The sequence below is a fragment of the Streptopelia decaocto genome (genome assembly GCF_964273445.1).
Source record: "Streptopelia decaocto genome assembly, chromosome: 3".
Taxonomy (NCBI): domain Eukaryota; kingdom Metazoa; phylum Chordata; class Aves; order Columbiformes; family Columbidae; genus Streptopelia; species Streptopelia decaocto.
This window is the reverse complement of record NC_138656.1, coordinates 51,717,277-51,744,134: the sequence shown is the minus strand read 5'-3', so window position 1 is coordinate 51,744,134 and position 26,858 is coordinate 51,717,277. Positions and strand designations below refer to the sequence as shown.

The 26,858-nt window shown below is 38.5% G+C and overlaps 1 protein-coding gene across 3 annotated transcripts; it reads left to right on the top strand.

Annotated features, from left to right (window-relative positions):
• The first annotated feature begins 784 nt into the window (after positions 1–784).
• On the top strand, positions 785–18,709 carry FBXO30 (F-box protein 30). 3 transcript variants are annotated; one of them, XM_082047447.1, is made up of 4 exons: positions 785–982; positions 5,699–5,803; positions 12,814–14,908; positions 15,775–18,709. In XM_082047447.1, the coding sequence occupies exons 3-4, from the start codon at positions 12,830–12,832 to the stop codon at positions 15,976–15,978; spliced, it is 2,283 nt and encodes a 760-aa protein (XP_081903573.1). In that variant the 5' UTR covers positions 785–982; positions 5,699–5,803; positions 12,814–12,829; the 3' UTR covers positions 15,979–18,709. The 3 variants fall into 3 exon arrangements, with proteins under 3 accessions (XP_081903573.1, XP_081903571.1, XP_081903572.1); XM_082047445.1 differs by having other exon boundaries at positions 785–1,047; XM_082047446.1 differs by lacking the exon at positions 785–982 and adding an exon at positions 1,519–1,637.
• The last annotated feature ends 8,149 nt before the right edge of the window (positions 18,710–26,858 follow it).

Genomic DNA, 26,858 nt, shown 5'->3' with positions numbered 1-26,858 from the left:
ACTAGGGAAGTGATTGTGTCACTGCACTTGGCACTGGTGAGGACCCACTTTGAATCCTGTGTTCAGTTTTGGGCCTCTCATCATAGGAATGACATTGAGGTGCTGGAGAGAGTGCAGAGAAGGGCGATGAAGCTGGTGAGACACCTGGAGCACAAGTCTGATGAGGAGCAGCTGAGGGAAGTGGGGCTGTTTAGCCTGGAGAAAAGGAGGCTGAGGGGAGACCTGATCACTGTCTACAACTACCTGAAAGGAGGTTGTAGCATGGCGGGTATTGGTCTCTTCTCGTAAGTAACAAGCAAGATGATGGGAGGAAATGGCCTCAAGTTGTGCCAGGGGAGGTTTAGATTTGATGTTATGAAAAACTTCTTCATGGGAAGGGTTGTCAGGCATTGAACAGGCTGCCCAGGGAAGTAGTGGAGTCACCATCCCTGGAGGGGTTTAAACGGCGTGTAGATGTGGTGCTTAGGGGCATAGTTTTGTGACAGCATTCGGTTAACAGTTGGACTCGATTATCTTAAAGGCCTTTTCCAACCAAAATTATGCTAAGCCGCTGTCATTCTACGAACAGACTCTGAGCGCGCGCGCGCGCACGCACCTTCCCCCCCTCCGCTGCCCCACCGCGCACGCGCGCGGGCAGTGGCGGTGGGACAGGCAAGCACCCCACATCCGGGCATTCCGGCCCCGCTCCGTGCCCCCGCCCCTCGCGCCGAGGCGGGCGCTCGGCCGCCAGGGCAGAAAAGCCGTGCTGGCGCCGCGCGTGCTCCCAGCCCGTTGCCCCGCCCCTTCGGCAGTGCTGGGGAAGAGCGCGCCCGCCGCCCCTACCCGCGCGCTCGCTTGTCCGGGCGCGCGTGCCTGTCCGCGCGGCCGCTGGGGGCGTGGCCGGCAGCGGGGTCGCGCGGGAGTGGTGAGGCGAGGCCGGGCCAGGCCAGGAGAGGCGAAGCGAAGCGACCGCCGCGGCGGCGAGAGCCCGGCGGTGGAAGGGGTGAGGCGCAGCGCAGTCTCCCGCTCCTCTTCCGCGCCCTTCTGCCTGCCGAGCGACGGGGACGGGTGAGCAGCAGCTGTCCGTGACCGGCGGGGCGAACCGGGGCCTCCGCCCCCAGCGGGGCTGCGTCTCGCGCGTCCCACTCCTGGCCGGCGGCGGCTGCCTGGCAGCCGGGTAGTAAACAAATGGCGGCCCGGCGGGCACGAGAGGCCGGGGTCGCGGCGGGGCGGGGGTGTCCGAGGCCCAGCGCCGGCTCGGTTGCGGCTCCCCCCCGACTCTGACAGGTCCCGGCCGGGAGGCGGAGGAGGCCGCGGGGGGCTTGGTGTCCGTGCCTCCTCGGTGTCTGCTCCTCCCTACCCGCTCGGCCCCGAGTGCTGAGTGTGTGCCGGTGGTACTGTGCCATTTGGGGCCGCCGCCGGCCGCCCCGCCCCCGCCCCTGGCCTCTCTGCAGGCCGGCGGCCGCCGGGAGCGAGTGGCTGTGGCGGAGCGAGCTCTGCCGCTTCCTCTCCTCGAGGGTGCTGCCAGCGCTATCCGAGGTGTCGCGATAGCACGTGGGAAGGGCTGGGGCCGGGGTCTGTTGGGTGTTGTTCAGACTGCAGTCGGAGAAGCTCCTTTCTGCATGGAAGGAGAGGGAAAGAGAGCAAATAATCCAGAGGTATTGCTGAAATCCTTCTCTAATCCTCCGTGTTTGTGTGTTTCAAGTAGCTGCGCTCAGAGCGTGCAAGATGGTGTTTTCCTTTTTTGTTGCCGATTATTGGTGTGCATTGGAACCTTTTTTCCCTCCTCTATGAAGGAAGGTTAAAGAAGGTTGTGCAGCTGTACTCCTGTAACCCCACAGGTTGGCTGTCCAGAACATATAGGGCGGTGACAGCAGCTTGTTGAATGGCACGCACATTTAAACAATTGTGTGGCCTCACTTCCAAAAGTTATAGCGCCGCTGTTGTTTGCAGCAGGTCTTCTGAATTCTCCAGGGAGAGAACCTGTGGGCTGGAGAGACGACTTTCTTTTGTTCTGTGAAGTTCTACTTGGATTTGGCTGAAGAGCTTTTCATAATCCTTTTTTCCCTTTTGCTGATTATGTTGTCAACATGCCAAAATAAGTGTGTGTTAGCATACTGATCCAAAACTGGGCCTGTGCTGCTCTAGCAACAGCATCACCTTGCTTGTGTTGGCACTTTAGTCAAGAGATCTCCCTCTGTTCTTTTAGAACTGGTGTGTAGTGCTTGATGGTTAAGCCATTGCCTTCTACTGCATGTTAACAACATATACCTTAACTTGTGCTGTTATCTGGAGAGTAAAGGTTCATGCATCCCTGCTGATGAGGGTGTTAGTTACGCTTATTTATAATCTTCTTTCCACCCATCTCCCGAAAGTACAAAGACCTTTGGTTGGTAAACAAGTTAAATACCTGGAAGACTAAAAAATACACTGTCAACTTTAATCCATCTTCTGTGCTATATGCATGTAAATATCTGTGTTTAATTTCTGCATAGTGGTAAAGTTTCATCCAGAGAAGAAATAGACTGAAAGGTTGAATGGGGTTGTACTGCAAGCTGAGACTTTTTGTGGTGTCTCTGCCTCATTCTTTTCCCAGGTTAGAAGGTGTAGAGAACAGGAGAAGCCCAGCAGAATGGGCAAAGGCTATGCAAAAACAGTGTCTTTACTTTGCTTCTTGAATGTTCTTTCTTTTGCACTAAATTCTTCTTTTACTCAATTAACTTCTTACATTTGGATTATATTTACTTTGCCTCCTACTTTGATGTTAGAGGTCTCATGGGCAAAAAAAGTGCTGAGTGGTGAATTTAACTAGCAATATCTGGTTGGAAACTTTCTGGGCAAGATTTCTGCATAGTTTTGGACAACTAAGTTTTTGACCTGGGTCATAAAGAGTGTCTTGTGGTACCTTTGTAAAGAAGAAAGCATATGGCTCTTTGTCTTCAAGTAAGCTCTTGTAGCTGCTGTGGCTTCAGCTTTGTAACAAACCTATGCTTTTTATTCAGTCCAAATGAACTAAAAATAACAAATAAATTTCCTTCATATAGACAGATCTATTTCTTTGGTGAGCTCTGTCTCAAGTGAGGCAAATGCTCTTTGCCTCTGGTGATGAGATCCAGTGGTATAGAGATGGAGCAGAGGATCATTTATCTAGTGATCATTCTACTGGTGACAATTCTCTTTCAGTTTCCTTATGTGCACAATAAGAATAAGGTAACTTGAGTATTTGTTGGTGAGATGGTTAGATTGTATAGGGAGTAAGTATTCCTGAATAGACCACAAACAAACAAGTATTTACATTATTAAGTGAGGGTTACAGAGAAGCCATGTGTAAACTGTCCTAAGTGTCTGGCCACTATCTAGTCTCAACATTGAATGAAGGAAAAAGACTGAAAAAATCTTGTAATGTAAATTGGTCTAAAACAGGCCAAAAGAGTTAAAGTCACAGACGAGCTCTAGATTCTGACTTACTTTGTGAGCTACTGTTTTTAATAATTTTTGAGGTGACACTTAATGTCTTGTTTTAATTTGATTATCATCTGTTAATGCTACTTGAATCTAAAATACCCTGCAGACCCTTACAGTCTAGAACATCTAATTGAGTAGACTATGCTGTTGTTTACCAAATGCCAAACATTGATCTAAGCTCTTAATGTGAAATCGTGGTGAAAACCTGATAGGTTTAAACTTAAGGCATGAGAATGAGAGGCACAGTGGGGTAAAATTCGAACTGACATAGTTGCAGCTTTTCATATAAAACTTAAGATGGTGGTTCAGGTTGATGGTTGAATAGTGATAATTGCCTCAGACTTGGTTACATAGGTGCCACAAGGTGGGTGGTGTTTGTTGAAGTTTAAGCTTTGTATTTATTTGCCTATTCAGAAGCATCTCTAATAGAAACTGTAGTTTTCCTAAAGTCCTGCAGGACATAGTAATTTGTTGGAGTGACAGATTTATTGCAAATAGGACCTTTTTAGAGGTGTGCTTTATTGACATAGCTGTAATACTCTTACAAAACCTTGTTTTAGCTGAATCACTATTGTCATCAGCTATGGAATGTGCTTGGATGGGAATGTTCAGCTGGAGTCTTTGGGGAAAAAGTAATAGCATCAAGCCTGTTGACATTTGCAAAAAGCAGTCTAAAGGATATTAGAGATCAGAAACCGATGACTCATTGTACGTCCTAAAACCCTGCACAGAAGAGTAGTGCAGATCTTTGTGTTTTCCAGTTCTTAATTCAAGTTAAAAACATATTGAAAGAGCTGGTATAACATGCTTGTTAGGAGATACCTTTCCAGCTTCCTGACATTGACTATTTAAGATAAGTGAGCTTTTGTTTAAAAAATAGTGTGGTGTTTGTTTGTTTTGTTTGGGTTTATTGTTTTGTTTTGGTGTTTTTTTGTTTTTTTTTTTAAACTGGATATTTTTTTCTGTTTTCATTTGTTTTTAAACCAAACAGCTTGGAAAGGGAAAAAGGGTGACAAGTGCTGCAAAAAATGTCTTTAATTTGGTAAGAAAGTGCAATGCCTGAAAATAGAATAGGTTCAAATTGTTAATACTGCTTCTGTTCTTGTTCTCCTATTGTTTTTGTTCTACTTCTAATTTTTCAAAATATTTTAGGACAAACTCTGTCTTTTCTACTTTGGTATTTTTTGGTGCAGTGGAGGGTCTGTTAAATTTTTTTTGTGTACTATCTACTTTTGCTGTACATCTTCTACTAGCAGGGGTGTATTTTTTAATAGAAAAAATAACCTTATATGTACAGAGTCCATAGTATCTGCATTTCAGTCTGAAATCTTGGGAGAGCAGTTATGTTCACTTTCCATTTACTTTAAAGTTGTTTTGTTATTTTGCTATGGGAACTGGTTAAACTTGTGTACTAAGACCTAAAACAGTATATTAACCATATTTTTGACCTGATCTCTGTAAATATACAGAGGTCAAGAATTCTGCAACATAATGTATGAATTAAAATATTATTTAAGAAGGAGGATTAATTTCTGGCTTCTCTTGGGGGGCTAAAACTACCTACTGTAATAGTGCGTTATTTTTTCTTGTAGTCCTTTTTGTCTGATTTCTGAGAAATGGTTGATTTTCTGTTTTTCTGAAGGGTTTGTGAGACAATATCTGAGGAGGGAGGATATCATTGTTCCTCTGAGTGTATCACCTTGGTTCCCCCTCTCTTATTAGTGATAATCTATGTGTATGTATACATGGAAGAAGCAGCTTGTTACACTAAAGAGCTTTTTAGTATTAAGCAACTGCTTAATAAGTTCTCATGTCTGAAGACTGAACCTGGACAAATTTTAACTAGACTAAAATGCTTTGTAAAAAAAAAAAAAACCAAACTTTTTTTTTTTCCACAGTTTTCCAGCTATTGCAATCTTCAAGTTTGAATTTTCTCCTTAAGTGGTTCCTGGTGGGCCAAACCAAAGAATTAAATGAAGTGGGTCAGAATAATAACTAAGTAATCTCTTCTAGATTTAAATCTAAATAGGTAACCATCTAGTGTGACTAACGGGTAGCAATAAGCTAAAATGACAGAACTTAGATTGTGCTTGTTAAGTCTGTTAAATTTTTATTTTTCCATAAAACCTGCAAAATATTTAAACATTTGTAGCTCCAGGAAGTATATGCACGTGACCTTTTCAGAGGATTGTACATATGGAAAGCAGTCTGTACACCTGAAATGAAACCTTACTTCTGATCTCATTTCTTGCAGATTCTGCAGCAATTAAGAAGTCGCACTGAGTTCAAGTTCAGAAGTGCTTTACACATGAAATCTACTGGCTCTCTAGCTGATTCTGCCCTGTCACCTTCTCAACAGGTAGAGTGCTTTTGTGCCTGAGCCATGCAGCAAGCATCGCTGTTCCTGGTGTGGTTGTCTTGTGTCAGTGTGTGGCCAAAGGCGCATTGAAGCCTTTAGGATTCTTCTTTAGGGAATGTGTTAAGGAGACAAGAATGCATGGCAGATCTGTCACAAAAGTACTCTAAGGAAAAGCCTAGTAGTTTTGGTTTTGATTTTTAACACTCATAGAGTTTAATAGTGATATAAGAAAGTGTTGTATTGTGCCACCAGAGCTTCTATTCTAAAATGGACGAAGCCAGATGCATGGGGCATCATTGGAGAGTCTACTTCAGTCAAAGCAGTGTTTTGCTTTGGGTCATTTTCCCCATGACTTTTTCTTTTTTCTTTTTTTTTTTTTTTTTTTTTTTTTTCCTGTGGTTGCAATGATTTGAGAGCAAATATCTCACTCAGTTCTCTGAATGGGAGGAAGATGGTTTGCCACTAGGGAGAAAGGAACTCCTAAAGTGTTACTCAAAAGAATGCAAAATACAGGTCAGCTCTTGTAATTGGGTGTTTGGGGCTGGAATAGATGTGGAAAAGCTTTTCTTTGAGGCAGCCACAAAAAAGTTGCATTTCCTCATTATTCTAATGCTCACTGTTTTTGCTGTAGTTATAAACTTCTTGTTTTTGTCTGGTTTGTTTTTGAGGTAGATAGTAACTTTATGCCTCTAAGATCAGTTAGTACATACTTGTTTGATGCTAGATCACTGACAAAACTAGAATCTTTCCAGAGGTATGTATCCCCCTGAGTTTTTTTTTTTTTTCTTGCATTAAGAAGCCATGCTTTGAGCCTGACCTTTTGCTGCCTCTTTTGTGTATAGCATAAATTGCTATAGACAGTGATTTTAATGGTAGAAGTTGCATACTCTTTGTACAGTAGTTCGGTCTTTAGTAATTGAAGCTCCTTCTCATGTGTTCAGTGATTAATAAAAAAGTAATGTAGACTCATTCCAATATGTCCAATATGTGCAGTCCCTACCAGGCAGGGAAGAAGCTCTCTTCTTTGTTGTGGCTGAATTTCTGTTTGAGAATGCAGTGAAAACTTGTCTGGCCAAATGTTTTGAATATGGTTTTGCCTTCTCTGATCTGCCTAGTTGTAACAGAATCCACTGTTGTCCTGATGAATTCAGGGGGTGGGGGTGGTAATTTGTATCCGATAAGGTTGAAATTTTAAGTGTGGCATCTGAAAGGATTCTGCTTCCTGAAAGTATGTCTGATGTAAACTAGTTTCAAGAAATATAAGGCTTCACAAAGTTCCTGTCAGGAACTTCTCTTTCAAATCGGAAAAATTGTATACGAAGGAACAATTGCCTAGTATATAAGATTAAAATATGGCCACATACACTACTCTATTACTTGTGCAACTGAACCACATACATTTAAATTTGTCACCTTTTAGTCATGTTATTTCACTAGCAGTTTAACTAGCAGTTTGTAATGTTGTTTGTTCTTTTGAATTTACCTTTTAAAGAGTAGTGGGAAATCAGTGTAGCATGAGATTAACTTTGTACTGTGTCCCTGTTTCCTGCATTTCCAATGCTATGGAGAGACATTTAAGCAGGATTTGAGATACCCAGATCCCTTAATATGAGGACAGTGGCTGCACTGGCTTTGGAGAAGCCTCAGGATGGGGATATTTAACCTTAGGCTTGGTGGAGTCTTGAAGAGTAGAATTAGAGTATCCTCAAGCAGGGATGGCAACTAGTTTTGGTACTTGCCATTTTCCAGTTGAACTGGTGTTGAATACATTTGCTGAACCTCCTGTTCATGTCTTTCATTGGTTATTTGAAACCCGATAAAGAAAGACCTCAAAGCAACCCAAACACCACCACCCCCAAACCCAAAAGGAGAGCATAATATGCCTAACATAGAAAGTTAATGCAGGCATGCTATTGTAGTAACAGACTGAGGTGATGTTTTTTAGACACAAAAGTTTTTACAGTTTTTGTGTAGAATAGGGATGACAAGAGAAGAAAGCTTACCTTCTGGGAGGCTGCAAAGCTTATTTAAAGCATTTGATAGTTAGACCCGTTAGCCAAGGTGACTGATAGTTGTTCTCGCATGCGTGGTAGGACATAGAAAAATAAAATAGCTTGTTCAATAATTACCTGTAGTACTGCCAATTCTATTTTGGTAGAATTTTCTGAAGCTTTTTTTTAATTATTTTTTTTAAATGTCTGTGTTGCTTTTTACCTCTTGCCCTGTTTTTCCTTACCCCTTCTTTTAACCACCTGTCACTTAAATCTCTCGCTTGGCTGTTTTTTCTCAAAGTTTTTGCTTCGTACCAAACTTGTTAGCCACTTTTTCTAGCCAGAGACCTGGGTAAAAGATGGAAGATCCAGAAATATGTCAGTCTCTTCTACAATCTCCAAAACAAAAGGGAATTTTTTTAGAATGATTTGCATATATTTGGTTGCTTGTGGGTGGATTTAGATGATGCTGAGAGTTTAAACCTGTAGTACTGCTTGTGTCTCTATTCTTCTACTTCCTTGAACCAGCAATTTAAGAACCTATTGGCCTATTTAGTCAAATTTGATAGTTATATTTGAGACTCTTCCCTCTTGAGTTTTATAGGTTTGGTGAATAAAAGGTGGCTGAGTAATGGAAGGTTCCAACAGTAGTAATAGTTGCTGTGATTTCCAATCTTATTGGCACCAAAGAATTCATGTATGGGAGAAGAAGGAAGCAGACTTAGGTTTTCATAATACTAAGTACAGCTCCTTATACTCTGTGTGTAGAAGAAAGTGGGAGCTCTCACTTGCAACTGGAGTACTGTGTGGTGACTGAAACCCTTATTATGCTATTTTAACGTTTGTGTTACAACAGCAACTGAAAATCATGTGGCTGTAGCAGCTGGAATTTTAATCCTTTTAATTATGGCAGATTTTCAAAGCATGTTCTGGCTGATTTGGTCAGCTGACTGTATAGTATGTACAATAACATCAAGTCGTTGCACAAATTCTGAAAGCCGTGGTCACCTCACTGGAACAGGATGTATTTTTAGGTTTCTCTGCTAGTACCAGTCAAGTGTGTGTACTTAAGCATCTCACATGAACTGAAGCTGGTTGACACTACACTATCAGGAAAGGACAGCTGTTTGTTCTCGCTACAGTCATTGATCTGACACTCTATAGTCTCACCCAGTCATGGCAAGGAACACAGTGGGGTATAAACACTGTAAATATTATTGGTACATGTTTCAATGACAGGTGTTTGGGGTTTGGTTTTTTTTTGTTTGTTTGTTTTGTTTTGTTTTTTGTTTTTTGTTGTTTTTTTTTTTTTTTTTTCAGGTCAGCAATGGCACTCTTTGCTAGCCCTTTCAGTTTTCTGTATCAGAATAACTGAAAGTGCTTTGTTATCTGCAGTGTGAATTTTCTTTATCTCCCCTTAACCCAGCAGTTTTTTCCTTCAAGAGGCATTGTCTGGGAAGAGGGTGGTTCTTGTTCTCAGTGTAGTACTAGTGGTATGTTTGTTATGCTTCCTCAAAAGAAAATGATTCATATGTGGATGCTTTTAATCAATGAATCAAAGAGGTGCTAAGTTCTATGGTTAGCTTACAGAATGGAGTGAGTTGTGACCATTTGTTGATTAATGCATGTGCTAATTCTTGAGGACTTATCCATTCTTATCCATTTATTTTCAGCAGTTCAATAGGGTCTTTTTTCTTTTTTTTTTTTTTTTCCTTTGCACTTAATTTGCAATTTGATAATTGAATTATATCAAAAGCCTTCACTAGTTTTAGCGGTCCAGGAACTGATGAGTCCCCAAAACAGCTGTTGAGTTTGAAGCCCAGGTATTAAAATCAAAAATGCAGAAAAATTACTTTACATGTATATAAAAGGACTTTGTAGTAAGCTATAAATAAAATGTTACATTCTGACTAAATTGAAGTTCTGCAGCGGGTGCTGTGAAGTTAAGGCTTATAAACAGGACACAGAATTTTAGTGAATGTTCTGCTGATGGTCGTCTGACATCCAAAGAGATGCTGAACTATATGTGTAGTTAAGGAGCCGAAGGATTTCAATTTAAAAGAAATGGCAACTAATACCAAACTTAATCACCAATAAAATTCTTATTTATGGAAACTGAAAGCACAGGTTACTTCAGCTATTTAGTTGTTCACAGGCATAACTTTATTTATAAAAACGATTGCGAACGTCTCTTACAGAACTAAATTAGCATCTACCTATTGGTAAATCATGGTGTCGGGCTTTCATATACTGTCTGTTAGTGATTCTTGTTTTCACCAGGTTTTGTCTCTTCCTTACTTCAAAATTTCATTTGCTTGTATGAAATCATTAAGTTTCAATTAATATTAGCTTATGTGTGAAAGGAGTACAGGAGCCTGAGAAAGGCCAGTCTCATAATGCAACTCAAGTTTCACAATCTGACTTGTAAAGACCAAGATAGTGTGCTAGGGAGGAGAAGGTTTTAGTGTCTTAATAGAGTATTCTTCTGTGTAAGCTCACTTTGTCTATTTAAAGACAGTATTTAATGATGGTGGACTAATTTAGGATATGGTGCAGGCAAACCCGAGCTCAGTTTGGCTGCGTTTTGAGCTGTGTGCCTGTGGGCCAGCTGCGGCTTGTGCTAGAACAGCAGTGTGTGCTGCTTGGTGCACCTGCCCTCCACTCTAGATGTGGCTCACTTCAGGCCATCTTAAAGCCAGCACAGTGCATAGCTTTTTGCAAAGTAGGTAAACTATTTTTTTAAAATTGTTTTTTAAACATAATTGTGGGTAACTGATTAAATTAAGCCTTACTGCTACTAGACTGCTTGTTTTATTGGGAGCAGGACTGTATTTAGATAAATGCAGCAAGTGCTGGGCTCTGAGGGCTCTTGCATTATAAACTAGCAATTGTCTTTTCTAGGGCTGTTTCCATTTTGTCTTAAACGCTTCAAAATACATGCATAACCTGAGAGCTTTCTTTTGCTCTCTGCTCACCGGTTGACTTGAGGAGAACTAGCGTTTGGTTCCAGTATTAATGCAAAACTCTGAAATTTTCTTTTGTCTAGCAACAGGTAGTCTGCTATATTTGGCAGGAATTACTTAGAGTGGGCTTTGCTGGAAGAACTAAAAATGTCTCAGAGAGGTCAAATTTTCTCTTTTTCATTCTTTATTAAATGTGTTTCAGCTCTTTACAGTAGATGCTATCTGACTTAATATGCAAGTTGAAAGCAGGTTGTGTGCCAGAAAGGTTTGCTAAAATGTTTAGCAAGTCAGTCATTGAGTTCAGCAACTGATGCGCTTGACAATTTATTCAAAACTTTCTTGTTACTCAGTATATAAATACTAAGGTATGGTGGGAAAAATTCAGCTGTGTTTTGCCTGCTAAGTGTAGCACATATGCTGCTTTGTTAGAAGTGTTCAGGAGAGTGGGTGGCTAAAATATTTGAATTATCCAAATTACGATGGATGGGGGGATGAGGACTGATTGCTACTTAAAGTTGGCGTGAATTTCAAAGCATTAAAAGAATACGAGTGAAATGTCACACAGATTTCTGTTTAAATGCTTTTAATTATTTAAAGTGGAATGTGTAAAAGGCAGTTTTGTTTCCTCTTCAGTTTGAACAAAAGGGAATAATACTAATTTTATTTTTACAATTTGGAGTATTTTTAATTTAAGAAGTTCAGTGCATTAAAACAGAAGTGTTTAGTCTGAAGGCAGTGTGTGAGAGCACTTGTTAGCTAGTAGAATAAGATAAGGAACCATTTCTGTGGATATTAAATTCTGTAAGCTTTTTTTTTTTTTTCAAGAAAATTGATGGAGGATGAGAAGTGAGGAAAAGATGGAGCTGACTGATGTATTTTTGACACAGTATTTTGAGATTTGGCTCTGTGTAAGTCTGAACTGGAGGGAGTTTATCAGAGAATGGGAGGAGCTTGGTCACTTGCATGGGCCTGCACTGCTACTAGCGAGCAGTTCCAGAGCTTCTTGAAGTATGGTACAAAGATGCAAAATTTCCTTTTTTTCTTCTCGATACCACAACAAAGAATTGAGTTTTTTGTTTGTGTCAATGTCTTACAGTAGAGTATACAATTAATTTTATTTGCATTTTTATTGCTGTTTGGCCTTGTTGCATTGCCCTTCCACTTTGAACTGCTGGTGTTGTAATCAGGACAGCATGCATTAAAAAAAAATACTGTTTGTGGGTTGAACTGGAGGTATAGATAGGAACATGTTGGGTAGTAAAATTTATGTAAAAGTTTTCAAAGAAGTAAAGGCACTTAATTAATGTGTAGTTTAATTGCTACCCTTATGCAACAGCAGCTATAAAAAATAAGGGAGGAGCTATAGGCTGTAGATGAAGAAAAAGAGTTAAGAGCTCTTGTAAAGGACTGTTCTCTGTCAGAAGCATTGAGGGGGTCAGAATGGATGGGACAGGGGATTGAGATACATGTTGAGGGCTGTAGATTGCCTTAAACAGAACTGCACAAAGAGGATATTAGAAGCTTAGGTTTTAGCAAGCAAGCTCAGGGAATAGGATGCCTCTCTTTAATTTGGAGAACTGGATATGAGGATGCATCTGCTTTCTTTTATTTCATCTCCCCACTCTGTAGAGTTGTATGGTTTGTGATTTTAGGTAGTAGGTCATGGTCAACAGTAATATTTTTTCCTTTTTTTTTAATCTTCTCATTGAATCACCTATTTGCAAAGGGCAGGGGGAAAAGAGCTATTCCAGAGGGAACGTTTATACAACACATTTACCTAAGTTGCATATGTTGGACCTGGAGAATAAATGCATAGGCTGTTTTGAAATCTCATACAAATGTGTAGCTTTAATTTTCAGATGAACTTTTAAATACCATTTCGTTGAGATAAAATGTCACATACTTGTTCTCTTAAAATGGCTGCTGATCAGTTCACATTGTGTTAACATTTATTTAGCTGTAGACATAGAGGATGCAAAACTGCAAATAATAGTTAGTAAATATTAACAATATTGAGTTAATATACTATGCTTTTGTCTCCTTTCTCTTCACTCAGAATTGGATTTGCAGTCATGGAGGAACTTCAACAACATTTACACTGTGTGAACTGTGTCAGCCGTCGTTGTATGACCAGACCAGAGCCTGGCATTTCCTGTGATTTGATTGGCTGCCCATTGGTTTGTGGAGCAGTTTTTCACTCATGTAAAGCTGAAGAACATCGCATGTTATGTCCACTTGAAAGAGTGCCTTGTTTGAATAGTGGCTTTGGATGCCCCTTCATAGTAGCCCGAAATAAAATTGCTGATCATCTAGAAGTTTGTCCTGCAAGTGTGGTATGTTGTACCATGGAGTGGAATAGATGGCCAGTCAGTTATGCAGACCGAAAATCTTATGAAAATCTAAGTAAAGATGTTGATGAAGTGGAGCAGCTAGATATGGCTTTAGCCCTTCAAGACCAGCGCATGTTATTAGAGTCACTTAAAGTAGCAACTATGATGTCAAAAGCAGGTGATCAGATACCAGATTCCAGAGAGCAAACCTCTGTCAAATCAAGTGCCCCTGATACAGTGCATTCAAATGGTCTGATGCCTGTAGATGAAGAGTCCTATGGTGCACTTTATCAAGCTACTGTAGAAACGACGAGAAGTTTAGCTGCTGCTCTGGATATCCTGAACACTGCTACAAGGGACATAAATATGTTAAGTTCAAGGCTCTGCATTTCACCACATGAAATGAAAGAAGATCCTGAGATTAAAGAACAAGCTTCTAATGGCATTATTCAGGATAAAAAGTCTGACCATGAGTATCCAGATGAAGATAATGTAGGAGCAGTTGGGGGAATTAACTTTGACAGCCTGAGTCAAAATTCACAAATGGAGCAAAATGGTTCTAGTGATATTTGTTATGATGTAGTGCAAAAACATGACTTAAATCTAAACCTCAGTAACTCCTCACTTTTGTGTAATGGCTTTCATGTAGAAAATGAATGTTCAAAGGTGTTGGACCAGAATGAAGATCTTGGTGTATCTAATTCAAAACAAGACGGTGTAGCAAATGGCGAATGTACTGCATCACATGATGATGAAGCATTACAGTCTTGCAGCTCCTACCCTGTAACAGCACAACTTAAAGAAGTAATATCAGCTAATCACTTAGTTAATGGCAATGTTAATCATGTACTACTTCCCCATAATGCCAACGAAGAAGAAGTGTTAGAGAGACAAGTGGAGCAAGAAAGATTGAGAAACATAAATGCATTTTCACTTTTACGGCATCGCTCATCCAAATTTCTTGTTGGCCACTTTTGGTCAACACCAAAAGAAGATAAAGCTGTTGATACATCAGATTTGGAGATAACAGAAGATCCTATGGGTCTTCAGGGGATCGATCTAATCACTGCAGCTCTGTTGTTTTGCCTAGGAGACTCTCCTGGAGGTAGGGGGATATCAGAAAGTCGCACTGTCGATGTGTATCATGTTGACTTTGGGACCCAGACCTTTTCTCTCCCATCTGCTATACTGGCCACAAATACAATGGTGGGGGAAATAGCTTCAGCTTCTGCATGTGATCATGCCAACCCACAGCTCTCAAATCCAAGTCCATTCCAGACCCTTGGATTGGATTTGGTATTGGAATATGTGGCTAGATACCAAACAAAACAGCGTTCAATGTTTACATTTGTTTGTGGACAGTTGTTTAGGAGGAATGAATTTTCATCGCATTTTAAGAATGTGCATGGTGACATTCATGCTGGCCTTAATGGCTGGATGGAGCAGAGGTGTCCTTTGGCATATTATGGCTGCACATATTCTCAACGAAGGTTTTGTCCTTCAACACAAGGCGCAAAAATTATTCATGACCGCCACTTGCGGTCTTTTGGAGTTCAGCCTTGTATATCCACAGCATTAGTAGAACCAGCAAAAAGCTGCATAATCGGACTACACAATGACCATCTGAGTAGTCTACCTTTTGAGGTTCTGCAGCACATTGCTAGTTTTCTAGATGGTTTTAGTTTATGTCAGCTTTCAAGAGTGTCACGTTTAATGAGAGATGTGTGTGGAAGCTTGCTGCAAGCACGTGGAATGGTGATACTGCTTTGGGAGAAGAGAAAGTACCCAGATGGAAGAAGTTCTTGGCAGATAAAAGAAAAGGTAAGTTATTTTTTTATTTTGAAGGTGAAAGGGAGAGTATTAATTTGGTCATGTGTCTCCTTTTTACCTTAATATTTTCCCTGATCACTATTGTTGTTACTATTTTTTTTATACAATATCCCTTTAAGAAACAGATTGTTGTACAGAACAATAATTGGTGAAAATTGCTAGCAGCTTGGTTCAGACTTCTCCACACTTGAAGCAGAAGTTGAAGTAGTGTCTGTGTAGTTTGTACTTGATGTAAATTTATTAACCTCTGTTTTCTGCAAGATTTAAAAATATTAAAATGATTACTTCACTATTTGCATTAATATTGATATTCCATGAAAGTGGGAAAATTGCCTACAAAGCTTGCTTTTCTTGCTTTTATATGGTTTACAGCTATTTTAATTTTGGCTAATCTGTTGAGATCCTATCCATTGTCATGATATTGAGTGCCTTAAGTATGTAAATAATTCTTAAAATACACGGGTGATCTTTGTGTAGTACAGTTTTCACCATTTCCCAACCCTCTACCTAGAACTGCAGAATATCTGTAGCAATCATTTGAAATTGCAGAAGTCAAACATTTCAGAAACGGACCATTGTGATGGGTCATGCAATACCTCATCATTTAATTTCTGATTGTGTCTGCTTTGTGGATGCAAAAAAATATTGCATATCTTTCTTCCCTGTGTTCAGAGTTGACTTGTAATCTGAATTAACCTGGGACTGACTGTACAAAATTTGACATTGTATGATTTTTAGCATGATTTATAGTAGACACAAAACATTGCCTGAAAGTATTATAGCACAAACATTTCATTTCCTGCTCTGAGTTTCGGTATCTTAAAACATTTTGAGCCTAAGTGCAACTTATTTTCTAGGTTTGGCGCTTCAGTACAGCCTTCTGTACTGTGAATGAGTGGAAGTTTGCTGACATCGTAAGCATGGCTGACCACTTGAAGAAATGTAGCTATAATGCTGTAGAGAGAAGAGAGGAGGCTGTTCCGCTGCCATGTATGTGTGTAACACGAGAACTCACTAAAGAAGGACGTTCACTGCGCTCCGTTTTGAAACCAGTACTTTAAATATTGCAGCCACTCCAATTGCACATACACTCAAGCACCTGATATAACCTCGGTAATATTACGTGACACTTTATTAATGTACTAAAGATACTTTCTAGCTAAATCTACTCTGTCACTGTGTATATAGGGTTTGAAGTGACATTTATTTTTTATAATATTGTTTAGCTGGAAAGTAATGAAAGTTGCCTTAATGTTTGAAAAATTCGGAACTTGCTGGACAGGGTAGTTTTATCTAACTTATATAATTTAAGAACGAAATCCTAAGGTGTGTTTTTTTTGATTTACTGGTGCCCATGTTGCTGTTGACTGATAACATTTCAAAAATGGCCTCTAAGTGGTATGCACATTTAGATAGGAAACACTGAATTGTAGTGAGACAAAATCCTGACCAAATGTACTTTCTGTGTTTGGTCTATTTTTTTAACAAATTATACTCCAGATATTTGAAAGATAAGGAAGAATTCAAAACTTTATAGAAGATGTCTCAAACACAGCTTTTAAGCTCATCTTTTCTCATGAAGTCAGTGTTCTAGTGCTCTTCCTAGTTAACAGGTGATCTAGGATCAGCTTTTTAAAATTTTTTTTTAGCAATTATCTAAGTGAACTCAGGTTTACTGCAGCTTGATTTTTACTACAACTTTCTTTTGACATGTCAACAATGATTATTTTTCTTCTGGACTATTAACAGTTACATCACTTTTGGGAGCAAAACTTTTAGAGCTAAAAACATGGAATACTGGTTTTTATTCTCGCACCTATAATGACATCAATATGAAATGTTTAAAATGTTTTCCCTTGTCCTGCAGTGGGCTGAGGGTTAAATGGCTTGAGCAGTCAGAAATTCAAAGTATGTGATGAACAGTTATGAATTTCTAATGCAGCTAATGAAAGGGCTTTACTTGTTTTATGGGATTGTGAGATGTATTGTCTCCTTTTCTGTTAATTTGTCTATAAAAATGCTGCTCTTTTGAGGAGCATTTTAAATCACTGATATGTATAGCATATGTATCATCTTCATAAGATGAGACATGATTTGTTAATTGCATAAGGAATATCAGAAATGTATGTTCAACTGCATCTGTTAAATGAACAACTCCAGTTTGCTTCCAGTCTTCCATAATAAAAGATGTTACAAAGCATTTGTGAACAGAGAATACATGCTATGAAAAATGGCCTAGTATAGCAAAACTGTAATAACTTGAACTGACTTTCCAACTTGTTTGTATTAATGTTGGTGTCTCTAGCCTGTTGCACGTAGCAACTGTGCCACAAAGCTAAAACAGAAACATACCAGAGCTTGGAACAAAGAAATACAGTATGTGTTTCCATTATAGGAAAAAATAAGAGATTAGTAAGGAGGAGATGTTTACAAAAATGGCTAAATTTATTACTCGTAATTTCTGTACTGGACACTTGTTTATGGCTAGTCTGGCTGCAGTTCACAAGTTTGGTATCTGTGCATTTCCCATTCTGGATCCAGTCCAGGTAAACATTCACTGCCTTTTTCTATCTTGAGTGCTACAGGTGCCCAGAAAAATAATTAAGTCTAGTTCTTCAGTGCCATGAGTTGAAATTACAAGAGCTCAAACAGCAGTTCTGCCTGGATCTTCAAAGGACATATTCTCTTTGCACACTTTTTCATTTTTTGTTTGGAGAAAGGAAAGGAGTAAACTGTCTACAGAAGTTAGCAATATTTGGAGTAATTCTTAGCTGTTACCACAGTTATGTGGAAAGGATAATCTAGATTCATGTACAAATCTGACTATACCAACTGCGTTTTAGGTAAGGATTTTAATACGCGCACACACATGTTCTCCGAGTGCATTGAAATGCTCATTACCCACAAATTCTTCAGTACAAGGCAGGAGACAGACTTTTATCAGTTCTTGTCTTTTAGCTCTAATGGCTGCTTGCTGCTGCTCTCCAGTGTTTAAAACTAGTTGTGTGACTGAAAGGATTCTGAATGTTGAGGAGTTTATGCTTGCATTTATGGTTAAGTCTATTTTAAAACATCTGTCTTGGGTTCCTAGTATTTTTTTTTTTAGTCAGTGATGTGGTGGTTTTGGTACTGGGGCATTCTTTGTAACTACCCAGAACCCTGAGAAGTACAGAAAGCAGGCACGTGTCTTGGTCTCTTCAGAAAAGAGGGTGGGTGCTCAGTTAGAGGAGCTGGTGTTGGTAGAATCTCGCTTGTAGCACAGTGCAGATCTACATCTAAAGTATCATCAGTTGTTGATTTATTAAAATGAACTTTTTAAGTACTCTGTGTTCTTCTTAAGAAATAACACTTTCTCAATACATGCACTTTTGTTTTCAAATGTAGATACAGGCTTTTTTGTTAAATTAGTTTATTTTTTATGAGAATCCAGAGCTATTAAAATATTGATGTTGTAAACAAAATCTCTGCCTTGTAAACTGCTCCAAATGCAGGAATACAAATAGTTAGGATGAAAACTTTTTTTACACTGCTATGCAGTTTGTAAAACATCTATGGTGTATAGTCAGTCTATCAAAATGTGGCTTGTTCACATTTGCCCTTGAATTTTAAAAATATTGTATACTGTTCCTGGTACATCTTCCTTACAGCATATATAGACAGCTGTTGCAGTCTTTCTTTTACTTGATACCACAGTGCTACTTTGTTTAAAATATTATGTTTTCAATCGTTATGCAATATTTTTTTTTTGCAATGTCTGTTGAAATCCTAATAAAATCTTGGAGTTTCTCTTTGTATGATTGTACTTTTTTTAGAAGCTTATCACTAGCCTTCTGGTGTTCAAACATGGTGCTCAATGTCTGCCTATAGGATTCCAGTAAGTACTCAAAAAATCAAATTACATAAAGGAATCTATTTACAAACATTTAAACATTGCATAATTTGAAAGTGATTAATATGTATTCACACTCACTTCAGCATGAAGATAGGTCATTCCTTTTTAGACTATACACCCATTTCTATTGCTTTGGTCAATTATGCTGCATAGATTTCCATCCACAGTTAAAGATTTAACTACATAACAACATTGAAGACTTATATTGTACCTCATAGGTTTGTTTTAATTGTTTTTTTTTTTCTGTGTAATAATTTGGAAGGGTTATCTGATCAATAAGATACTCTGCTGGTTTGTGAAGAACATTTTCAGTGTATGGTCTCATGAGTAAAGCTTTCTGTAGAAAATTGTTGCTTAAAATGGTACAGAAGCAAAATTTAGGGTGTTTTTTAGATAAAAGTCTCAGTTCAAACTGTGTGTGGAATTGCAAAACATGAATGCAAACATCATTAAAATAGACTCTGCTCAGAAATTGACCTTTTGCCCTTCTATTTGCTAATATGAGTATGCTAATAGTCTTTACAAATAAAAGTGTACTTATACTATATAAATCTGATAATAAATTAATCTAAACTGTGTCGAGTAACATAGTGTGACTCATGGTTTAATTTCAGCAATTACAAACTTGTGGCTATTTTACTTTTTAGACAGGCCACATTAGCCTTTTGTTTTCCACCGTAAGTGGATTAAATATTCTGCTGTGTAAGGAAATATTTTTTTGTCTAAATTTCTTGATGCTTAAAGTATTCTAGAGGATTTACTTGTATGTTTTAGCTTGTTTTTCTGAGGATACTACTGCTGAAACTATCTTCATAGGCTCTTATCTGCTGAATTTACTTTCCTAAATAGAGATTTAAGTTCAGTGGAAAATTTGATGCTTGCTGTTATATCAGAAAGCTGATTTAAATTCTTTCAGTCACGATGTCTGTTTAGGCACCTTTGATCATCTTCAGATGAGCAAAATCCAGTGGCTGGCTACAGCGCTGGGGAAAAAATAGCATTCAGATAGTGTTTATAAAAAAAGTTATGGCATATAAAGCAGAGGCAGTTTGAAGAATGGCATTTTAATAGTGTGACCATTTGGCATGTAGAGAATATTCCAAACTGGAGAGGAAAACTGAATGGAGAAGTAGGTTTAAAATAACAAAGGCATCCAGTCCCAGCATACGGACTCTTCTGAGGGACTGTATTTGTGAGTGTGCTGGGAGTTTGACTTGTGCATGCTGCAGCTGTTTCACTGATAACTTACCAGTCTTGCCATGATAATAGGAGTTATTCTGTTGCTATTTGAGCCCTAATGTGCTTAAGTTGTGAACTTTCTCCAGGTGCTAGCTGTATTCCTGAATCAAGTATTAGTTGAGTGCAGTCCTCTCTACTGACTGTGGGTATGTATTCAGTGTAGGTCCTACATGTGGGTGATGTCAGAGGCAATATTTGGTAAGAATAATTTAAAAATAAGGTAGTTTGGATATGGAGAATTAATCTCTTTGGTTTCCATCAGTATTTGCCAGAAAAGAGAACAAATGTATTAGGGAATTCAAAGAGCAAAATAAGACGACTGGTAGCATTCACTGTGGCTTGCTAATTGCTGGTAGCCAAGATAACAGTATTCATCATCATGAGGTAGACTATGAGATGTGACAGCAGAAGTCCACACCTTTGCAATTTTGACAAACCAAATTCTGCAACACATGCAGTAGCAGGTTATAGCCTCAGGTAGTAGAAAAACTTTTACAAAATAAGCATGTATAATTTTACCTGCAAAATGTAGGGAAAAAACCTAGAATTTCATGAGGTATATATTTACACACGACTAGATTTCTAGAATAAGTCAGGTAATTGTGATTTCTGCCTTGAGGATGTTTCAGTGTTCTGGTGCTTAGTTTCATCCTAGACTGTCCTGGACATCTATTTTAAATCATTAAATGAGTGAAATGCAGCGAAATAGGAAAAGTTGCAATGACCTTACAAAATTATTTTGATTTGACAGTGTCATACTGTAGTATCAAACTGTACTGAGCTGAAATCAAGTTTATTTTCCATGCAGTGAGAATCTTTTCTTAGTAGCTAGCACGGTCTTTTGTTTTGGATTTAGTATAAGAATAATGTGATAACAACTAAGCTTCCCATGCTTTCAGTAGCTAGGATATGTTTTGGAGTTGGTATGAAAAGAATGTAAGAACTCACAGACATTTTAGCTGTTGCCAAGGAGACCAAGGACTTTCTCAACTGTCCAACTGCAGGTGCAAAGCAGCAGGACAGTACATAGATCGATATCCAGGTTTGTCAGGAAAATATTCCCCTAGTGTTAACACCATGCTCAGTATAAAGCTGGAGTTGGCTTTTCTGGCTAGTTAGTTCAGTTAGTTCTGTTCTTGTTCAGTTCTGTTGGAATTTGGCTTTTTGCTATTCTGCCGTTTCGCAGTTGGCCTTTGGCCTGTTTGCCTTTTGCTTTATCAGTCTCTCATTGGGATCGGCTGTTCAGGACTGGAGGCACTTTCTTTTCCAGGACTGGCTGCTTGGCACAATCGGAGTTCGTAAGCGATTGCATTGAGTATGACTTATTTAATGTAATATATTATTATTACGTCTTAAACTGTTCTTAACCCATGAGTTTTCTCCCTTCCCATTTGGTTCTTTCGCCTATCCCACTTGAGGGGTGATGAGGGGTAGTGACAAAGTGGTTTTAGTTGTGGGCTGGGGTTAATCCACCATAGATTTTTTTTTTTTTTTTACAATATTAAAAAATGGAATACAAAAAAATAGATTGTAACATATGCTTTTAATTTAAGAGTTGAGGGATTTTTTTTGTCCCCCTAAGGTGCGTTTTCAAGCATATAGCAAAAGAGCTATCTTCAAGCTTATTGTGACTTAAATGGAAAGAATTCTGCTATCAAGATGAAAATTGGGTTGCATTAGTATTTTCACATGAATATCTCAACAAAGTGATAGGCCACAGAATAAAACTCATCTGATTATGTGACTGGTTAGGAAATGAACAACCAAGGACCTGGCCTGAATATATGTTGGACTTCTGTTCAGAAGTGTTAATGCTTGATTTTTATGTATTGTGTAATCTTCTAATATTGTGTCCTCTTTAGTATTTTAGTGTTTCACGTGTAATTCTGGAGGCCTTTGCAGCAAACAGGAAATAACATGCTGCTTAATGAGATTTGAACCTTGGTTAAGGTAAAATATGACCATTATGAACTGTGGCAGCTGTTCATGAGCATCAGGTGGCTGTGGAGTTTGATGTCATTGTGTGTTTCAAGAGTTAAGAGATGAGTGGATGCCTTGTTGCCCAAGTGAGGTGGCTTTACTGCTAAGCAAGAAGAGTTTTATATGGCATCTTGCTGTGCATGTGGTTTTTGATATGCAGACAAGCAGGGTATTCCTGATTTAACAGTGCAATAATAAATTAGATGAACAGCTTCGTGTTACTTATGGTTAGTTACTGAGAACACCACACAAAGTGTTGTGTATTCTTTGTCAGTTGTGGTGACCTGACAGAGTTTAGGGAAAAGTTAACAAGTGGCCAACTGGAGCATGCTGTGCTACTTTGAATCTCAAGCAAGTACCTGATAAGTATGTGGAGATTGTAATAGAATGTTTTTCTTCAATGGTCGATGCAGCTTATCAGGTTAGAGTGACTACTTGCATCTGTGGAGGTAAAATTTTAAAGTTGTGCTCAAGCTGAATCTCATGTGAGGAGGGACTGAAGAAAGTCTGGAGAATACTACCAGCTGCAGATAATTATTTGGGGACTTGCCCATGATAAGGGAGTTACCTGCTTTTCAGGCACATGTGACTGCATAGCTTATAATTGCAAGCTACTGCAGTATAATGAGTTACCCATTAATCAGCTGGGACATCACCATAGTGTTAATATAGCAGATGCATTATGCTTTGCAACTGGGGCAGATTGAGAGATTTATCTGGTCATTGATCACAACCCAGCTAGTAACATCACTTCACAAATAATTTGATTGAGGATTTGCCATGGCATATGCCAGGAGCTAAAATCTAGCCTATACTGTCAGTGATCCCATCATTGCCAAATGCACTCTCCCAGCAGATTTACTGCCACTTCTGTTTCCCTCTGTGGCATTAAAAGCTAGTCTATTGTTTTTTCACATCAGTGTAAGTGGAATTAACAACAGAAGTAATGATTTTTTTCAAAACACTGTTTAATGCCAATATTAGAGACCTTTTAAGTTGCTGTTAGGCTTTAAGGGGATATTCTGACAAATACATCTATAATGCAGCTTGGATGAGGGGAAAAAAAAAAATCACTTATTTATTGCTCTCTATGGATCACATAGCTGTAACCACATTGAAGTGACATGCTAAAGCTGTGACTACAGTAATTCTGTGAAATTCATGCAGAGTTCATTTTATGCTTAGTTGGATTTATATGTCAAAAAAGCTGATTTCTATTTCCTTGCATTTATGTGGGTAGCAATGTTTGAACAAAGTCATGCTACAGCAAAATGAGTATTAACACATACAGAATAATAAATATAATACAAAACCACTCATTTTCTAGCAGTATGGACAGAAACCTTAACAGAACTTGTTTACTTAGAAAAGACTGCTAGCAACTTGTTTATCTGACTTTGAAGCACTTCACTGAAAAGTGATGCCAGCTGGCATTATGTAAATACAACTTGTAACAGATTTTTGTGTATTTTTTGTTTCAGTAGAACAGTCTTAAGTTTGTGAGATACAGGGATAAATATGCTGTACATATTCATGTTCTGGCATATGATAACACTTATTACTAAATTTACAGGAAAGAGGTGTTTTTGAGGAAGTGAGTGGATTCAATTGACTTCATGCAATTTTCAGACTGTTCTAATCCAGGTCCTACTGGTTGCTGCTTAAAACATGCCTCCATTCTAGAGCAAAGTACTAGTTCTCCATGTCTGAAATAAACTGTTCTAGGTGATATTGTGCAATCCATCCATCACTCTCGTCAGCTGCCAGGTAACAGTTCAGTAGCTTTCCCGTTTATAGTTGTCTGGTTGATGACATGTTCCTAAATAAACACTGGTTATATTTGCAAGCATTTCTAAAAGGTAAAGTGGAATTGCAGTGTTCAAAAAATTTATATAATATCCAAATCAGTAGCTGAAGTTTAATTAGCCCCTTTAAATTTTTAGCTGATTGTATGTGAACCTTAATGAAATCCACAGAGTTTTGCAAAAAGCATGGCTGAGAGAGTGGGAGCAGAATGACTTAAGTCTACGTGGTCCAGACAGTGAACATTTTTTTTCACTATTCCCTTTTTCTTAATTTCTGTTATTATCCTTTCATTGTTCTAAAAATAACATCCCCCTGGCTGTCCACAGTGACACTCCTATTTTGCAGTCATACTAGCCTAAATTACCTATGTAAAAGACCATTATTTAATAGCTTAATAAATAGCAATTAGTTTTATTTTCATAAAGTCTTAAGTTGAAACTTGCACCAATGTTAAATACCCAAATGTATGGTTTAAAAGCATAGAAAATGAAAGGTTTCTTTCCAGATGAACTTAATCCTTTATGTGCTGTTAAAAATCAATAGAGGTTACTAGTTTATCTGTTATCTCTAAAAGTCTTAGCTTTAGGCTTACAAATTGCAACACTTTGCTAGAGTCACTTTGAATCTTGTACTAGTAAGTGAAAGCACTAACCTTTTTAGTTCGCATTTTTTAAATATGAAGAAACACCTACCTTCTAAGGTTTAGTCTTTAAAAATGTCAGAAGACCTCATTTGATAAGACAGATTGGCTTAATTTTCCATACAAAGACATGGAGACCAGAAAGATATGAGTACTGATTTGTGCTCTCTCCTTAAAATATTAAAAGCAAAAGCATTAGAAGATAAATCTAATTTAGTTGTTCCAACAGAATACACCACATTGGCTCAGTTACTTTGGCAGGCAAACAATGGTGGACTCAGCTTTTGCAGTATTAAGTCTAAAAAGACATAAGTCTTGTGCTTGTTCAGTATAGGATCTTTCTGGAATAAAATAATATTCAAGTTCTTCTTCAGGTGGTTGTTGTGTATCTATGTGGATAGGTCTGCAATTGCCATCTCACCTGTGGCACTTTGCTTTGAGTATGCTGTAGCATGGATTATTCAGCTGGTCACACGTGGAGACAGGTTTGGGTTTTTTTAATATACATATATATATATATTTTTTTTTTTTAAGGTATTCTTGTTGATAACTTTGCCAGACTGTTTACCTCCATCCCACAGTAGCATGGCAGATACAAACGAGTATCTGTAGATAGTTTTGAAGGGAACATGCAGATCAACATTCAAATATTAAATGTCCCTTTTGTGTGCATAATCACTTCTTAGAAATACAGTTAAAGAAAACCTTGTCAATTATTTTAGCTTGTTTATTATTACATATTGATAGAATCTATGCAGTTTGGAAGAAATGGGTGTATAGCTGAAAATGAGGTAATTCAGAAAGCAAAGGTAAAATAAGTATCCTGTTATACTTGGAATGCACAGTTAGCACCTCACTTAATATACTGTCGTTCCTGGTGAGGGGCAATGGTGGAATAGCACTGGTCATCTTCACTAGGTCAGGACTGATACTTTCAGAAGTTCTAATTATGGAAGCAATAGTCTGAGTTATCACATTGGTTCTTTTCCAAATGAAAGATACAGTTTATTTTGTGTGCTGTTTAATGGAATCAGGGTAGTGAATACTTACAAGATGAGTACTATTGGTCATTAACGTAAAAAAACCACTTTATTTGCATATTCATACTTACAGTAGAATTGTAAATACAGTGGTTACTTGTTGCTTTCAGTTTAAGTCATTCGACGTGTGGATGCTTACACAGGAAATCTAGTAACCGCTCATCACGTGCTTCACTGTGCTGTCCCTGTCAATCCAGACTGGCCATCATACCAGCCTAAAAGCTTTATTCTCTTTCCCTTTTTCTCTTCAAAACTGTTTTAACCACCAGGATAGCTGTAGTTAGTAACAAATTAAAAATACTCATAAAAGTATGCAATGTGAAAACTTTTTTTAAACAAGTTCTTGAGAACTTAGAAGACAATATTCTACTATATGGGTTTATTAAACAATTACATACCACAAAGAATGGCTGGTTGGCTGGCAGGAACTCAAGAGAGGGCTTGAAGTTTGCATGGGCCCAGTTCCATGCAAACTAATTCCAACAACTCATATATAAAGATACTTTTTTAAAGCTCCATGTTATTCTCTTACAGGTAGGAACTGAAAAGTGAGACATTAAGTCAGGATTTATTCTGTAAGTTTCCCAGGCAACGAATCTGCTGTCAAGCAAAAAGTAATTCTGATAATCTAAGAAAACAGTTACACTTACCTGGAATTGGGCACTATTAAATTTTGGTGAAATTAGTGTCTGTTACTAATTTGTGAATCTATGAACTTCTCAATTTAGGTTTTTATCTCAGACTAGGAAAGACTTCTGGCAACAAATTTTGTCTAGCAGTAAGCCTTCTATAATCTTAGTTTGAGAACACTGTGCCTATGTAAGTGTGCAGATGACTTAATGTATATAAGTAAAGCAAGGAGGACTCTGAGTAGGACAATTAGACCTAGGTGCTATTTTTCAGTAAAACCACTTGGAGGTGGAAGAAATCATAAGTTTCAGACAGCTATTATATTTCCATGATGTAAGGAGCAAAAAGTAAGTACTGAGAAAATGTCATTTGAAAATGGAAGCGTGCTCGTAACTGTTCAAGAAAATGTAACGTGTAATAAAAGTGTAACTCTACAAAGAGAGTATTCATGTGCCTATACTGAAGTATACATTCTTGTACTTCAAAAGCTATTGTAATACTGTTGGTTAACATGACTGATCCATTTTCAGGCTGATCTCCAAACTGTTATTCCTTCAAAACAAGTGAAGAAAAAAACCAAGAAGTGGTCATCTGGTGACTTAGGGGCCAGGCAGAGCTCTTGAGCAGCCAGCTGTGGCTTCTACGTGGGAATTACCTTGAGGGCCTGGCTGTGCCAATGGGGGAGGCATCTGTGGGAGAACTCGGGCTCAAGTG

Bases quoted from the DNA above. Each gene is read 5' to 3' on its own strand.
- FBXO30 (XM_082047447.1), top strand. From the start codon at position 12,830: ATGGAGGAACTTCAACAACATTTACACTGTGTGAACTGTGTCAGCCGT. The intron at 14,909-15,774 runs GTAAGTTATTTT...CTTATTTTCTAG, and splicing joins CTTGGCAGATAAAAGAAAAG to GTTTGGCGCTTCAGTACAGC.